The 17,383-nt window shown below is 27.4% G+C and overlaps 1 protein-coding gene across 1 annotated transcript; it reads right to left on the reverse strand.

The window, feature by feature from the left end:
• Positions 1-206: 206 nt before the first annotated feature.
• On the reverse strand, positions 207-14,002 carry LOC145832927 (D-2-hydroxyglutarate dehydrogenase, mitochondrial-like). The gene is made up of 7 exons (XM_082940128.1): positions 13,645-14,002; positions 12,537-12,714; positions 9,850-9,939; positions 8,706-8,891; positions 8,248-8,553; positions 7,797-8,046; positions 207-852 (listed from the first exon to the last, which is right to left on the reverse strand). The coding sequence occupies exons 1-7, from the start codon at positions 13,984-13,986 to the stop codon at positions 633-635; spliced, it is 1,572 nt and encodes a 523-aa protein (XP_082796254.1). The 5' UTR covers positions 13,987-14,002; the 3' UTR covers positions 207-632.
• Positions 14,003-17,383: the final 3,381 nt, after the last annotated feature.

Consider the following 17,383-nt stretch of genomic DNA (forward strand, 5'->3'; position numbering starts at 1 on the left):
AATATGAAAATGAATTTTTATCATAGAAAGTTTTTTACATAAAATAAAACAAATAAGTTTGATATATTTCATACACAAAAAAAATTAAACTTGTAAAATTTTTATAACAGTCCAGAAAATGTTAAAGTTAATAGAGGATTATTTAATAAAAAACGTTTAAAAAAGTTTGCTATTCCTAAAAAAACACTATATGATAAGATATTATTTGTATTATTAATAATAAAACAAATTTAAAAATTATAAAACTGAAATTAACATAGATTTGATTAAATAACAAACTATAATAATGTTAAATTTATAATAATGATTTATACGGGCATAAGTAACGCTAAACATTTGAATAATTATTTAGTTAAAGTTAAATAACAAATAAGAAAAGTCTAAATTTAAACAGCTATTAAGTGACAAAGCACTGCAAAATTTATGTAATAAAGGCAGCAAAAGCACAGCTTTTTATAGAGTTATACATTTGCATATACAGTTTTCTTTAAATTGAACAAAAATTCATAATTAAGTACAGAAAATAAAATGTACAAGAGCAACTGATTGGCATTAAACATTTAAAATTATATGATTCGAAATTAAACTAAAAACTGTCTTTCAATATCATCCTTAATCATTCCTTATCATCCTTAAACGTCCGGAAGAGTTTTGTATGGGTTCAGTATTCCTTTGGGGTCGAAAACTTGTTTTATTTGGTGCATGATGTCAATAACCGGCTGGCTTTTCGTGTAACCCATGTAATTTCTCTTCTTGAAACCGAGCCCGTGTTCTGCGCTGATGCTGCCTTTCAACTTTCTCGTTTCCTCGTAAACAAACGGCTCGACCAGCTTGTAGTTCTCCTGAGTGAACCTGTAGTTGAAATAAGAGTTTTTATTTTAGCTGTATCAGAATAAACACATGCTGAATCTCCTACAAATTTAAGTATACAACTTACAAAAGCAATGCTGGTAATAGTAGACCATATACGTTATAGCATTTATGATAAATTTAATTGTGTTCTAAAACGGTATCGATGCACTGAAGGAGAACAAAAAAAAAATTTAATACAAAATACATTAACAAATAGACAAAATATAAACTTTTCACAAACTAATATACAGTAAAAGTTAAATATTTAAACTAACTTCTGGAAAATTTACCTTCTTGATATTGCTTGAAATCATTTTGTACGCGTAGTTTTTCCTTGCTTAACAAAGTGGCCAAAAGAGTATATCCCGATTTTAAATACACTTTTCGATATCACCGCTTCGCATGTTGACATGAACTTTTGTGTACGTCAGCATTAAAGAAATGAAAGGAGAGAACGTGCCAATGTTTATGAAACCCATCAGCTTAATTTAGTAAGAAGAGAAAGACTGTGTGCGATACTGTTAAATATTGGCTCTCACCAATCCTCGTTATATCCTCTTAAATGCGAACAAACACTTAAGGCCATAGGGGGTTAGGCCATGTTTTTTACAAGTTGATCTTATTTTATAGAGTTTTTTCTAAGCTTCAAGATGCTTTTAATCGTTTCAAAAAATTTGAATTATTTTTTGAGATATGACCAGTCAGTGTCGGGCCGCATAACAGGATCCCTATGGGAAGGGAAAACTAAAACAGCGTAAAAAGACTATTTTATTTAAAATCTATCTCCTCCTACATTTTTCAAGCAATTATTTTCAAACTTTCACAGTCTAATCTTTATACAATAACAAAAAACATTACTTTGGAGTTTAAAAAAAAATTAAAAAAATTTTATTTTTTTGAAAAAAAAAAAACACTTTTTTTTAAACTTTTTTGATAAATTTTTTATTTTTTTTTAAAGTAACGTTTTTTTATATAAGGAACATTTCCTTAAAATTTGAAGAAGATTGCTTGAAAAATGAAGGAGGAGATAGACTTTTAGTGATTTTTAAAATTTCTGAGAAAATTGATCATACGTTTGCATCGGAAACTTTTTACAAAAAATAAAATATCTCAAAAGTAAAATGATATTTTTGAATTCTTTAAAAACTGTCTTGTAGTTTGTATTTAAAGCTTTCATATAAATGTCAAAATTAATTTTTGTAAAAAATAGTGTTGGACCCCCCTATGGCCTTAACAACCCTCGTTAGTATTGATAAGTGTTTGTTCACATTTAAGTCTTTTAGACCAGTGCTTCTAAAATGGGGTTCCGCGAAGCCTTTCGAAATTTAAAAAAGAAATTTGGAAGAAAAAAAACATAAATCATAAAACTTCAAAAAAAATGGAACACATGAAATGGAAAACATATATAATTATAGCGTTCATTGATCTGCTTAGTGTCTTTCTAGCGGTAGGACTTTTAATGGGTATCCATTATTAATAGGTGTCCTGGTTGCCTAAATATTTGCAAAATTTTTGAATTTCTATTATAAGTGAAGTAATCAAAATACTGGTATTATCACTAAAGTAAACAATGTAGAATCAATCAAAACTAATTCTAAATGTTTACACAAAAAAAATAAATAAAAAAGCTTAATCAGAAACTTATTTCTGATATTTCATAATGTTTCAAATAATGTAAAAATGTTTAAAAAGATGTCTATTAGCTTGATTTAAATTTAATATGTATAAAAGAATATTTTTTACTTAAAAATGCTACTCTAGTTTTTAAAAGTTGTAGCCAGGTCTTTAAAATTTTAACAGAAATTGAGTTTGAAATATTTTTTTTGATTTACATGATACAAATGTTTAAATGTCTATGTGTTGGCCAAATTTTAAAGTTTGTTATTTAAGTATTAAATGCTTTTTCTGTTTTATTGTTACAGCTCAAGGATATTTTTTTTAATATTCATTTATAAAAAAACACCTAAAGAAAATAACAAAAAACTTTTAATATTCAAAAAATGATACTATTTTCAAATTGATTATTTTAAAATAAAAAAAATAAAATAATGATTTGCTTAATCAAGGTTGATTTTTTATGTAATTTTAGTTGCAACCTTTTTGTTTGTTGAAACATTATTTTTTTCTAAATTAATAAAAAAAACACATTTTAAGGAAAGCACATAATTTTTACTATTATTATTAAAAGTTGTCATCTTTTTTTTTTTTTTCGCTAGGAATCTTACCCGTTTATTACAGTAATCTGTGAATTCGATTAGGCTCAAGTTCATTTCGTTATTGTTTGTAGCTCTCATTTTGTTTTTATTATGCAAGGAAAGATTGTTATGACGTTGCGATTAATCATGTTTGTTTTCGTTAATTTACTTTAGAATCATAAAATACCTATTGTCTGTGGCGCACTTTGAGTTTGACTTGATTTAATACTATTACAATTGGTATGATTTCTAACAATGATATAGTTTTGCTAAAAAAATTGTTTTTCACTGAAATTCTTTTGTTTTTTGCAGGAAATATTATATTTAACATTTTATGTAAAACTAAATTAGGGGTTCTGTAATGAAACTAACATTTCATTTTAGTATTTTAAAGCTTGTGAATAAATATGGAATTTTTTGTAACAATAACTTTCCAAAACATTTTTCATTATTTTCAAAACAAGCTTTTCAAAAACAATTTTTATAACTCTTAAAACAAATTTCTAAAACAATAAACATTATTGTTTACTTAAAGGAGTTACATTTATTTCAGTGCTTATAAAACGGAATTTTACTTGCAGTAGCAGTAGCAGTTTTGGCAGAGCATTCGGCAAGTGTGCTTTAAGTTAAAATGCTTTTTAAACACGTTAGATTTAAGAACTAATATTTTCATGTGTGTTTAACTTTAGTTCTCGTATAGAGTGATGTAATTGTATCTTTGTGTTGTTTAGTTTATGTAAATAAAATATAAGTGTTGTTTTGATTGTTGTACTAATCTACTTTAATAATCCTATTACCCCCCTTAAAAATATCTGTATCGAGACATTGGAAACCATGTGTGGCCTGTATTTTAGGAATCTTCTGATATTTAGGAATTAGGTGCCTTATCAATTAAAAAACGCAGCGAAAAAAAAAAAAACTTTAGTTTATTACTAAACAACTTTTTAACGATTTTAAAATTTTGACAGTATAATTTGCGATAATACTTTACTTTGCGACATTTCACTATGATAATAGTAAGAAAAGTTGTGTGAATAGTTTTCTACTTTGAAACAGCAAGTCTACAATTATAATACAAGTGTGTGGTAGTGGTTTATTTAGTTTTGTTAAAAGTCAGGCTTGATGTCAAGGATTTTTTTGCTGGAAGTACTATACAATTTTTGCGGTTATTTCTATGTATAGTTTTATATATGCTTTTTTAGTGCTTAAATGCACAATTTATTTGCTAACAAGCATAATATTTCTTCTTCTAAGTGCACAATATATGTTGCAACTAACATAAGTCGCATGGGTGCGCAGTATTTCGATCATAAAAAGCTTAATTTTTTAGCTAAGGGCACAATATAAGTTGCAACTAACATAAGTCGCATGGGGGCGCAGTATTTCGATTATAAAAAGCACAGTCTTTTTACTCTAGTGCACAATGTTCTTTAAAGATGTTGCAATTTACATAAGTCGTCAGGGGACGCAGTATTTTAGTGCAAAATTGCATTTTATAAGTTGCCAAGAGAGCGCAGTTATTATATTTTTCTAAGCAAAGAAATGTAAAGTAAAAACCGCAATAAAAATTTAGAATTACAACAGCAGAATAGTTGTTCTTAATAACGTCGGAGTTTTAGCGGATAAGACTTATTTTCCTATGTGTTTACTACTACTAGTTTATTGTTTTGATCTGCTGATTGATTGTATTAAAGTATAGATTGTATTTGTTTTAAATTAGAATGTTTCTGAAGTTTAAAAATATGTTTGAATGAGTTTTCATCTTTCTTAGTCGTAAAAAGGCAGTCGTTTGCCACATTTTATTACTCGTTTCAAGTTCAAGTATAAAGTTGTGTTAAAATTTTTCCTTTGAAAGAAATCAGAAATAAACTCCCCTTAAATTTAGCAGTCGTCGCTTGTAAATAAATTGTTGCGTTTATATCTTTTTAACGTTGTTTGAAGCAAATTGTTGTTTGATAACCACAACTTTTAAGCACACCTAACACCTTGCTACTGCATGAAACTTAAAAAGTTTTTTTGTTTATAAGTACGACAATAAACAAAAGATTGAATGAAGATTTTGTGTTTGTTCTATGACGTCACAATCAAGTTCCTGCTGTCATTGTTTCCGAAGCCAATCGATGTGGTGTTTTGCTGATTCAACAAACCAGCTAGAAGACAGAAAGTCAAATGTTTCCTAAAAGAAACAAGACGTTGTCAATGATCCAATTGATGGTTCAGAAGCCTCTATTAACAACCTGAGGATAACAACCTGAGGATAACAGCCCGACGACAAGCCCGAGGACAACAAGTCCAAGGACAAGAACTTCGAGGACAGCAAGCCAGAAGCCAACTAAATGACTATCATTGTTACCTTGTTGTGTTTTATCTAAGTTTTTGTAAATTATGTAATTTTTAAGATAATAAGAAATACAATTTCTTTTTCTTACTTTTTTTAAACCGGACTTTTGATAATGTCTAAAAAGTTTAAAGTTAAGTAGGATTTTAAGGATTTAAATTATTTAAAACCAGGCTTTAAACGTTAAAATTGAAAATTAAAAAAGAAACAATGTAATGAAACTAACATTTCATTTTAGTATTTTAAAGCTTGTGAATAAATATGGAATTTTTTGTAACAATAACTTTCCAAAACATTTTTCATTATTTTCAAAACAAGCTTTTCAAAAACAATTTTTATAACTCTTAAAACAATTTTCTAAAACAATAAACATTATTGTTTACTTAAAGGAGTTACATTTATTTCAGTGCTTATAAAACGGAATTTTACTTGCAGTAGCAGTTTTGGCAGAGCATTCGGCAAGTGTGCTTTAAGTTAAAATGCTTTTTAAACACGTTAGATTTAAGAACTAATATTTTCATGTATGTTTAACTTTAGTTCTCGTATAGAGTGATGTAATTGTATCTTTGTGTTGTTTAGTTTATGTAAATAAAATATAAGTGTTGTTTTGATTGTTGTACTAATCTACTTTAATAATCCCTATTACCCCCCTTAATAACAGCTTTGTATCGAGACATTATTGTTTTAGAAAATTGTTTTAAGAGTTATAAAAATTGTTTTTGAAAAGCTTGTTTTGAAAATAATGAAAAATGTTTTGGAAAGTTATTGTTACAAAAAATTCCATATTTATTCACAAGCTTTAAAATACTAAAATGAAATGTTAGTTTCATTACATTCACGGAAAAGTTGAACTTTGGAAAAGGGTTCCGCCACTGGAAAAAGGTTCAGAAGCACTGTTTTAGACCATTACGAACAAATTTGGTAAAGAAAAGATGCATCTTTGCACTTAATCCTTTTGAACCTGTTTTTAATGCTTTTTACAGGGTTACCAAATGTTTTTGGCAAATTTTCTCCAGGTTTTCAAAATTACATATTTTAGTTTAAAATCAAGTTTAAGGTAAAATACTGTGTTAAATAGTATAACGACATTGAAAAGATATCTTAAAGTTTCTTTAAATCTGTTTTCTAACAAAAAAAATTGATGATGACAAAAAAATATTATCTTAAGATGTTTAGTGTCAAATCGAAATTTTATTACTTAACATGTAAAAGTTGCTTAAATTTCATATTTTACAGGCTTTTTAGTGATTTTTGATAAAAATTCCAGGTTTTTTTCAAAATTTCTCAAATACCAGGTTTTTTAGCCTAAATTGTCAAATTCAAGGTTTTTCGGCAGTCCTGTTTTTAAGGACACTTTTTGCTCATCAACTGAAAAAATTAGGCTACATAAAAGATCACAAGGTCGCCTACACAATGCCGCATGTCTAAAATGAAAGTGAATGGTTAGAAAGATCATCTTTTCTAACCTATAATGATGATGCTGGGATCGTATCTCACTGCCCAAGATTTACAAACACTTTTAAGTCAGAGTTCGGCTTTACTATTAACCTTAAAAATGTAAATTCGTAAACTAAACAACAGATATACTATCAAAAACTTAGATCGATGACAAGTAAATTTAGTATGTAAAAAGCCTTGGATACCTTGGCTTGAGTCAAATGAATAATTAGCATGAAAACTTAATTTCGCATAAGTAAAATACAAAGCATTTTCACGCCACTATCTATTAAAGCTAACCACCGGTAAAGGTCGAACGTTTATTGTGCCTGTGCATAAAATTCAGTAATCTGATATACAGAAACGAAATGTGAATCCTATTATATGTACAGAAGCATAAAATTATCACCTCAAACCAAAAAATAGAAAGGGTGTTCTTAAATCTCAAAAGGCGAAGACTTTGTTTGCTCGGCTATGATCTGAAAAAGAACGTTGATTGTACCCCAGTTGTTCTGTTGTATATAGTACGCGCAGTATAAGTTAGTTATTGGTTACTAGTAACGTCGGTAGATCGATATTAAGGTATAAAGAATTTTGCAAATGCACCATGTAAAGCTTAAATGTCTACATTTAATATTTAAAAGTGGGATTTTTTTTTTCATTTTGAACAAGCAGCCTTTTCTAATCAGCTAGAAACTGCGTAAAAGAAAAATACAATCTTCAAAAAATTGAAGAAGAGGTGGAATAAATAAGTTTAATTATTTTAATCATATTTTACTTATCCTTTTCTGTGTTTACTGCGCATTACCTCTGCTTTGCACTGCTCTTTTGTTAGTAAACTATCACTAAACTCTTTGGGCACTCCACGTGTTGAACTCGGTTGCTAACAGTCATTAAAACTTTGATACAATACAAAACTGCTACTTTGTTTGAATACTTTTAAATAAACTATCGAACATTAGTCGCAAACTTACTTGTCGAAGGTGATGTTGAGGTGCAGGTTGCCGTCGCCGAGGTGGCCGTACCCCGTCACGGTCTTGCACTTGTCGCCCAACCGCTCCCGCATCTTCAGCACCAGCTCGTACATTTGCTCCGTCTTGAAGCTGATGTCGTACTTGAAGCAGTATCCGTCGTGGAGGAGCGCCTCCGCTATCCTCTCCCTTAATTCCCACATTGCGTGCATTTTCGAATAATCGGCAGCCACCGTCCCGTCCTCGACCAACCCTGAGGAAATATGTTAACGATTTTTTTAAGTCAAGTTCTGACGTGAACATGGCTGTATAAAAAAAAAATTACTCTGCTAGTTATTTTTAAGACTTATTTCAATCTTAGGTCTTTTTGTATAAAAAAAAAAAGAATACATACGTCAGTTTTAAGTGATGAAAACTTATGAATAAACATTTCACAAGAAAAACTAAATAAAACCTTCCTCGAAAATCTTCTCAAGAAAGTTTTGAACTTTTTCTTCGTCGTGTTGCTCGTTAGAGCCGGAAGTTTCAATGAGCATGTAGAAGTTGTTGTCGGCGATGGGGTTTGAAAGGCCCAGGTGCGTGGTGACCAGCCGCATGCTCTCCGAATCCAAAAACTCGATCGCTGATACGATTTCGCCCAATTCCGCCCGCGCCTTCCTGATCAACGGCATGAGGGTGGAAAAATCGTTGACGGCGAGCAACGTTAAGTTGAGTGATTTTGGCTTGGGAGGGCAAAGAATTGCAACTTTTGTGATGATTCCTGCCAAATACCCAATACTTTTTATTGTGGTACTGAACAACGTACTGCACGACAAAGTCATTTTAATAATTAAATCAGAAGGTTTGTTTGATTAACTATTTTAAAACAATACACCTTTAAATATTTTTATCAGAAATATAATAAAAACAAACCTAATGTTCCCTCGCTGCCAATTAAAAGTTGTTTCACGTCGTACCCAGTGTTATCCTTGCGCAACGAGGACAGGCAGTCAATCACCTTCCCGTCCGCCCCAACTGCCTCAACACCCACAACAGTGCCCCTTAGCGATCCGTATCTAAGCAACCGCAAGCCACCAGCATTGGTAGAAACGTTTCCACCTGAAAAATTAAAACCTTTATTTCTGCCCTTAAGTTTAAAAAATAAAAGCATTAAACACATTTTTCATTTTTTTAAAGAGTAAATTAAAAGCAATTACAGTCATATTAACCAAATAAAACTTAGTAGTTTATATATTATAGTTGTTTATAATTTAAAACAAAATATTAAATTTTACATCCACATATTTTTTACAGAGCTTTTTAAATAAAAAAAGAAAAAAAAACCTACATTTAAAGCAAACATATCAAATACTTTAAAATCGGCCAAATTCTATAAATGTAAGTTTTAAGGAAATGCTTATGAAAATGTATTTAAAATTTTTCAATTGACTAACTAAGAAAAAAATACTGCTTTTAAAATTTTCTACAAAATTTTCAAAAATAATGTAAATTTAAAACTATCAAAACTGGATTACTCTTAAACAAAAATCAGAAATTTAGTTTTACATTTTAGGAATAAAATAACTTAAAAAAAATTAGTTTTTTGGCTTTTAACTTAGTCGAATATTCTTAAGACAATAAAAAATGAGAAACTAATTTTAACATAAATATTGAAAACTCGAATTAAAAAGCAAGCTACAATGCAGCTTAAATCTTATTGTTTTTTATATAGAAAACAAAGTACAACCGTAAACTTTGTATGTACATTTATAAGTATATCATTTGTTAAATCAAACTTTTCAACTATAAAAATCAACATCAACTAGAATGCAAAATATATATACAAAATAAAAATACTTAGGACGCATTTTGGCGAAAGTTTGAATATAAAATTTTTTGATCAAAAGTTTTTAGAACAACAATTTTTATAAAAGAGATGTGGATATTAGTTTAAAATGCAGCAAAAATATATATAACGAAAGCGTTTTTAGACTTCAATTAATCAATTTATAACTAGTTAAAAAAAGATCATTAGACAGAAAACAACTAAATATATTGTTAAAATTCATATACTTACCCAAATTGCAACTTCCTTTAGCTCCCAAGTCCAATGGGATCAACAAACCATGTTTACCAGCTTCCTCATTGGCTGATTGAAGCACACAACCTGAATGTATTTCTTCATAAAGATATTTATATTGAACTTTATAGTAAACAATATAACTTAGTGAGCTACAATAAAAACAAAAAACATAACAAAACTTTACGTGGGTACAACAAGCATAACATTCAAAAATGGGTATGTGTCAAATGTGCACGTAGGTTAACATTTGCACGAAGACACTTTTACATGGCATCAATTTTGCACGGGTAAAATATTTTTTTAATTTAATGTTTTTTATTAATTTTAATTTATCATTAATTTTTTTATTACTATCGCTGTTGCCCTAACCCTAGGTCGGTAACTTATTTTCTTCTTTTTTGTTTTTTTATTACTTTATGTTATCTTATATATTTTATTTTTATAAATTATTATTATTAATAATTTTTATATATTTTTTTTTATCACTGTTACCCTTAATCATTTCCGTTGGTTGGTAATTTTTTTTAAATTAATTTAATTTTATTGTTTTTTTTATGTTTGTTATTTTATTTTATTTTTATTAGTGATTTTTTCCTTATTATTTCTAATATCACTGTTATCCCTTACCATTGGTCGGTAAATTATTTTTTTTCTTTTTTGTTTTTTACTTTTAATCTTGTTTTTTTTAATATAATTTTATTTATCTTTTTTTTTTCTTATTAGCCTTTGTGCAAAAGTGTCTTCGTGCAAAAGTGTCCCTTTGTGCAAAAATGCCTTCGTGCATATTTGACCCATTCCCTTCAAAAATAAATACAGTAATCATAAGGCAAGCAATAAATTAAAAAGACATAATACTGACTACAACATTCACAACAATTAATTAATTCAAAAACACAACATTAATATTAAACCCGCCTACACCAGCAAAAAAAGTTTCTGACTACTTCAGCAACAAAAGTAAATGCTCGGAAGTATTTGACGCAAATGTTATTTATAAATACACCTGCTCTGCAGATCAGAGCATCTCTTACATTGGAGAAATATCACAGCAAATATTCCGATGAATTACAGACCACTGCGGAACAGATAAAAACAGCGCAATATTTGAACATCTTTTTAATTGCAAACCCTGTCAAAACTCTGACATAGTTCATAACATAGTAAAACGATGTAAACAAAGCGATCATTACAGCCTGGAATCAATACTAATTGAGGAAAAGCGACTTAATTTAAATACGCAAATAGCTTTAAATGGAAAAGCAAAGTTATTAATAATTTATTAATAAACATACCTTTACTTTATTTTTACTTGCTAAATCTTTAAATTTGTATTTATTTGAGTTTAACATACGTCATAATTTAGAATAATTTTTTAAGCTGTTCACTAAACAAAATTTTTTCAAATTGCATTTAAAATTTATCACTTGAAAATGAAACTCGTATAGTTTAGAAAAGCTTTGTGTAATAAAATGTAGAACAAAATGAATAATCTATTAATAATAAGTTGCAAATGGTATATAAATACATAATACTGAGTTATCAAACTACATATGGGAACCAAAAGACGCAAACAAACACTATAACTTAAAATTGAAAATGCTCTGCAGAACTAAAACAAAACCAAAAAACAACAAAACAGGTAATTTATATAGCCTAGAAAAAAACAAAATTGAAAAAATTCAAAAGGAGTCATCACTATATAAAGAAAAGACAGAAACCCTGTCTTCACAACCAAAATATGTATTTAAAAATAAATATTATTAACAAAAATAGCAATAAAGGAAAACTAAAAATAAGAAAATACATGATAAAACATAAGTTAATTTGTAAAGAAATTTTTTTTAAGACTGGCTAACTAAAATTATTCAAATTTATTTGTCATGTCATAATGTGTACTTTTGTAATTAAATAAAAATTTTGCTGTTAATTTTATTATTGTTTTGATGAAACGCTTAATGCATAGAAACCATAGTAAACAAATCAAACATAGTTGTTTTTTGTATTGTTAAAATATTGAATTTTATATTCTATAAAGTATATTGTTTTATTAAAACCGACTTAAACTTAATAGACATAAAAACCTGTAAACTTGTTTGTTTTATAATAGATATATAATACTTACTTTGTTAAGCCCATAGATGAAACTAGAGTCCTTAAAATTTTTCGAAGGTGCCAAATATAAATTTAGTGCACAAAAGTAAGCTTTTACCTTAGACAACTGTTTCAGCATTTTATACGCGTTCTTCAGAAAGGTTCTTATTAATTTATAACTTAATAATACAAATTATAAATACATTCTGAAAAAGTGTGTATATTTTGTAACGCAGAGAAGATAGAAATTTCAAATATTAAAAATATTGGAATATATAAATGAAAAACTAGCTGCAAACTGGTTGTTTACTTTATCTTAAGCAATTTATTTAAAAACTGTGTGTAAAATTTTGTTTAATATGTGTTTATCACATTGTTAATTAACATCTAACTTTTATAAAAATTTGTTATAATGCTTACAATTTGCTTTTTGTTAAAAAAAACCTTGCTGAAAAACGCATATATAACGCTGAAATAGTTGATCAAGTTTAAAATTTGTTTTTGTGTAAATTAAACATATAAAATATATAAAACTTATGTAGAAATTTTAAAACAATTACTAATTTAAAAACAGCAATAACTTAACAAACCCGCTTGACATACCAGAACTCCTGACAATGGGTCAACAAAAATAATGTCATTCATACGAGTGGTTGATATGACAACTTCATCAAAAACAGGTACACTTCCTCCAACAAGCCCTGTATTGCCACCTTGCGGGCAAACTGCAAGCAACCTTTCATTGCACCTCTTCATTATTTCCATTACCTTTAATTTACATACAGAGTTTATTTACCATGTTGAAACTGGCAAAAAAAAATCTAATATAGGTATAAACTTGCTTTTAAAAATCAATAAAGAACCATTTTAATATTAATTAAACTAATATTTAAACACAATCTTATTAACAACTTTAAACTCTTACAAATTTTGTGACAACTATTTCTACACAAAACCTATTTGGATGAATTAGAAATAAAAAGTCAATCTCTTTTATATATGATTAATCTCAAAATGTGCTCAAAGTTCTTAGTTATATATTTTCAATTATTTTATTACAATAAAAAGAAAATAGATGTTTGGTGCAAAAGGCTACTAAACACTTAAAAATAAGATTATTAATTTATTTTTTTTTTTCCTCTTAAACATTTTTAAATCCATTTTCATTTTTTATTTAAAACATTTTTTAATTTCTAAGAAAACTATGTTAAAAATAACAAAATAACAATTTTTAAATTAATTATTTAAGCTTATTCTATCAACAGTTCCTATAAACTATTTTCAAATAGTAATAATACCTTTCAAAAGTGACTAATAACTACAAAATTAAATAAATATATTTTTTATGGAAAAACATAAAGACTTTAGCAATAGTACCTAAACAAATAAATTACTATAAAACTTTTTTAATTGATAAAGTATATAAAGTCTTTTTTTATAAACTTGAAAATAATAGTACAATTTTATCAGTTAAAAAACTTGAAATTTGTTTAAATATTTTATACTTAATAGTCGTGCAACGGGAGTTTAATAAAAAAAATTAGACTACTTAAGAGTAATCAGTTCAATAAATAAAAATAAACTATTTATGTTTTTACTACTTTAATGGCATATTACCCAATTTTTTAAAGAAAATATTAAATATACTTTTTTTAGAAACTTTGAGAAATCTATGTAATTATAAACTAACAAAATAACCTGTTCTGTAGATCTAGGTTTTAAAACTACTGAGCTTTTCCCTCTTACTGTATAAAGCCAATCAGTGTTATAGCTAGCTGTTTCATGGTCATCAAGCAAAATATTTGATTCACCTACTATTTTCTTAAAGATATTTATGTCATCATCACTAATGACTGAAAAATCGTTTCTTTTGACTTTATATGTGTCTGATGTAAATGGCACATTTGTACTTGTTTGAGAATACAACCTATTAGCAAACTTAAAAGCTGCAAAAGGTTGATGTATCTTCTGTATCTTGTTAAAGATTTCTTTTGAAACTTTTTGATTTATTATCACACTAGATAATTTTATGCTATGCATAACATTTATATTTTTAATATCTGTAACAACTTAAATTTAAATAAAATTTCTAGTTTCAGTTTTGAAATACAAAAAGTTTTAGCAATACAACCTTACTATTATTTATAACAGTAATTTTATCAGTCGCAAACCTTGAATCACATCTAATCTGCACAAACTATTATATTTGATACTTATTTAATTTTTTTAAAACTTGTAAAAAAAGTAATCTATTAATTATTTTGAATAGAAGAAATGTCAGAGGTTAAATGTTTCTAATATAATAATTGTGTTATACAAAGAGGTGATATTTATCATTCTAAATAACCTCAGTAAATAATGAACTTCACCACACAACCAACAACAACAGCATCCGAGACAACCTACAACCAGTTTTGTCTTAATAGGACTCATCAGGCAGGCATAGTTGCAAGAAACCGCTGATGAGTTCTTATTAAGTGGTACAAAGTACTGAAACGACCGTTTGTGGGTAAAGTTGAAAAAATGACAATGTCTGAGACATTGGGCTGTGAACGTTTAGCTGTGTCAGTTTTTTTAACTTTACCCACAACTGGTCGCTTCAGTACTTTGTACTTAAGCCCGCTTAGTAAGATCTCAACAGTGGTTTCCTGCAACTACCTCCTGCTTGATGAGTCCCAATAAGGACAAAACTGGTTGTAAATTATATTTATTAACACAATAAAAAACTTAGTATCATGGTAAGTGAAAGACTAACTAAAAAAAAACTTAATCTTACTTAAAACAATGCTAATATATGTAAAATAATTACAAAAGTTGAACAGAACTAGGTATACTTATGCATCAAAGATGGTAAAGTATATGGATAGAAGAGGTTATTGTGATCTACATACCTTTGGATAAAGTAATCATCTTAAGAATTGCAAATGAAGTAAACAAAATTAACAAAACTGCACAATTCAGATTAAGGGCATAGGGGGGTTAAACACCTTTTTTTGAAATTTGATCTACTTTTATATAGTTTTTACTGAGCTACAAGATGCTTTTTACAGATTAAAAAAATTCAAAATAATTATTGAGATGTAGCCGGTCAAAGTCAAAGGCAACAATAGGATCCTTATAAAACGCGCAAACTAAACTAAAAATGCAAATAACTAGAAATTACTAAAAGTCTATCTCCTCCTACGTTTTTTGAGATAACTATGTTCCTCAAATTTTTAGGAAATGTTCTTTGATATATTTAGAAAAATCTGTTAGAAAGAATTAAAAATAAATTGAAAATTTTATAATAAAAAAACCAAAAAAAAACTTTATTTTTTGTTTATTTTTGTATAAATTTTTAATTTTTTTTAATTCTTTCCAACAGAATTTTCTAAATATATCAAGGAACATTTCCTAAAAGTTTGAGGTAGTTATCTCAAAAAGCATAAAGAAAGATTTTTAGTGAATTAGTGATCTCAAAAATTATTTTGAATTTTTAAAATCTGTAAAAAGCATTTTTTAGCTTAGTAAAAACTATAAAAATAAAATTAATTTTAAAAAAAGGTGTTTACCCCCCCTATGCCCTTAAACGAAATGACCACTACACAACAAACAAAAGCTAGGCTATAACTGTAAGTCAAAAAAGTAAAATTAGCAGGGTTGCCAAAGATTTTTTTTGTAAATTTTTTCCTGGTTTTTTTAGTTTCTTCCAGGTTTAAAAAAAGTCTTTGGGTCCATTTTAATTATAGAATTAAAATTAAGGTAAAAAAGTTGTTTCAAATAATATAACAACATTGAAAACATACTGTAAAGCTACTTTAAACGTGTTATTTCACAAAAAATAATTGTAAGAAACTTTTTTTAATCTTTATGATAGTTTTTTAGATATAATCAAAATGTTGTTGTTTTTCACGTAACAATAGCTTAGAACTCTTGGTGTTTTAGTGATTTATGTTGGAAATTCCAGGTTTTTTGGGCCTAAATAAAAAAACTATAGGTTTTTTCAGATTTTGAGATTTTTTGACAACTTTGATTAAAACACAAATGAAGGATAAAATAACCACAAAGAATTTTGTTTTAAACAATAGTTTTAAGTTAACTAAAACTTCTATATTTTATCTTTTAAACTTGCTTATGTACATAAACAATACTTAACTGCCACACACATAACAACTCACCACATCTACCACAAGTAAAAAGTAAAGTGTTATTTTACACACACTTTGTAAGATTTACTTCGAACTCAAATTTAAAATTGTTTTTGTTTTTTTTTTATAATAAATTTTTAACCAAAATTTCAAGTTGTCATTTATTTTCTCAACTGTTTCACCTTATGTGGGTTCCTTTTAATATAAAAATAAACTATCAATGAGACAGGTCAGTTTTGCAAAAGTGTCACTTTGTGCATTACTGACACCTACCCAAATATAAAACATGCAACTGCAAATATTATCGTATAAATAAATAAAAAGTTTTCAAAACTCATCTTTTTACAAAAAAATGTTTATAAACCAAATCCAAAAAGGCGTTATCAGGCCACATCCAAATTTAAATACTAGGATCTGGTAGATCACTACTTTTAATACAATATATCTAACTTGTTTATTAATACAATCTCTATAGCTTATCATTATAAACCTTAGTTGCATTTTTTATTTTGCAAAAAAAAAACTTTATTGTACTAACAAAGTAAAGCTAGCAGGGAGGCAGAAAAAGTTAATTAGTTATTGAAATAAAGTTTACAAAACTAAAAAAAAATAAACTAAAATACTTTGAATGTTGGAGTTTTAAAAACATTTCAAAATAAAAATTATAGATTAAAAAGATAGAAAAAAAGGGTTTTTCTTTTGATAAAACTTTATTTTTCATATTAACAGAGTTGCCACTTCTTCATTCAAAAACACTGTCCTGAGTGACCACAAACTATTCTGAATGATCATATTGTCCTGAGTCATACTGAGTTTTTTTAAAAGCAGTAAAAATCAAGTTCTTCAATAAAATTGGTTACAAAATAGCAAAATATATAGACTAAACACCTAAATCAGATTTAAAATTTATTAAAAAAATGGCCTGAGATTTTCAGGACTCTTAAGAATATTCTGAAATAAAAATACTATCATAAGTTTAAAACCAAACTCAAAATAAATTAAGCTATTATACTAAATAATCCTGAAGCTTGAAATAAAAATATCCTGAGTGTGTGGAAACCCTGAAATTAAAAAAATATTCTGCATTTAAAATCTTGAATATAAGTAGTGAACTAATTATGAAAACTGTAAGAATATTGGTTAAAAAATGAATAAGAATAGATTTTTAAGAAATAGCATGGTTGCCACTGATCAAGCTGAGAAAAATTTCCTGACTTTTCCTGACTTTTTACCAAAATTTTCCTGACTTTTCTAAATAAAACTCTTAAAATTAACTTATTCTAAAATACATAATCTAACACTTGAAACTA

The sequence above is a fragment of the Thalia democratica genome, chromosome 4 (genome assembly GCF_965202585.1).
Source record: "Thalia democratica chromosome 4, ktThaDemo2.hap1.1, whole genome shotgun sequence".
In the NCBI taxonomy this organism is placed as follows: Eukaryota; Metazoa; Chordata; class Thaliacea; order Salpida; family Salpidae; genus Thalia; species Thalia democratica.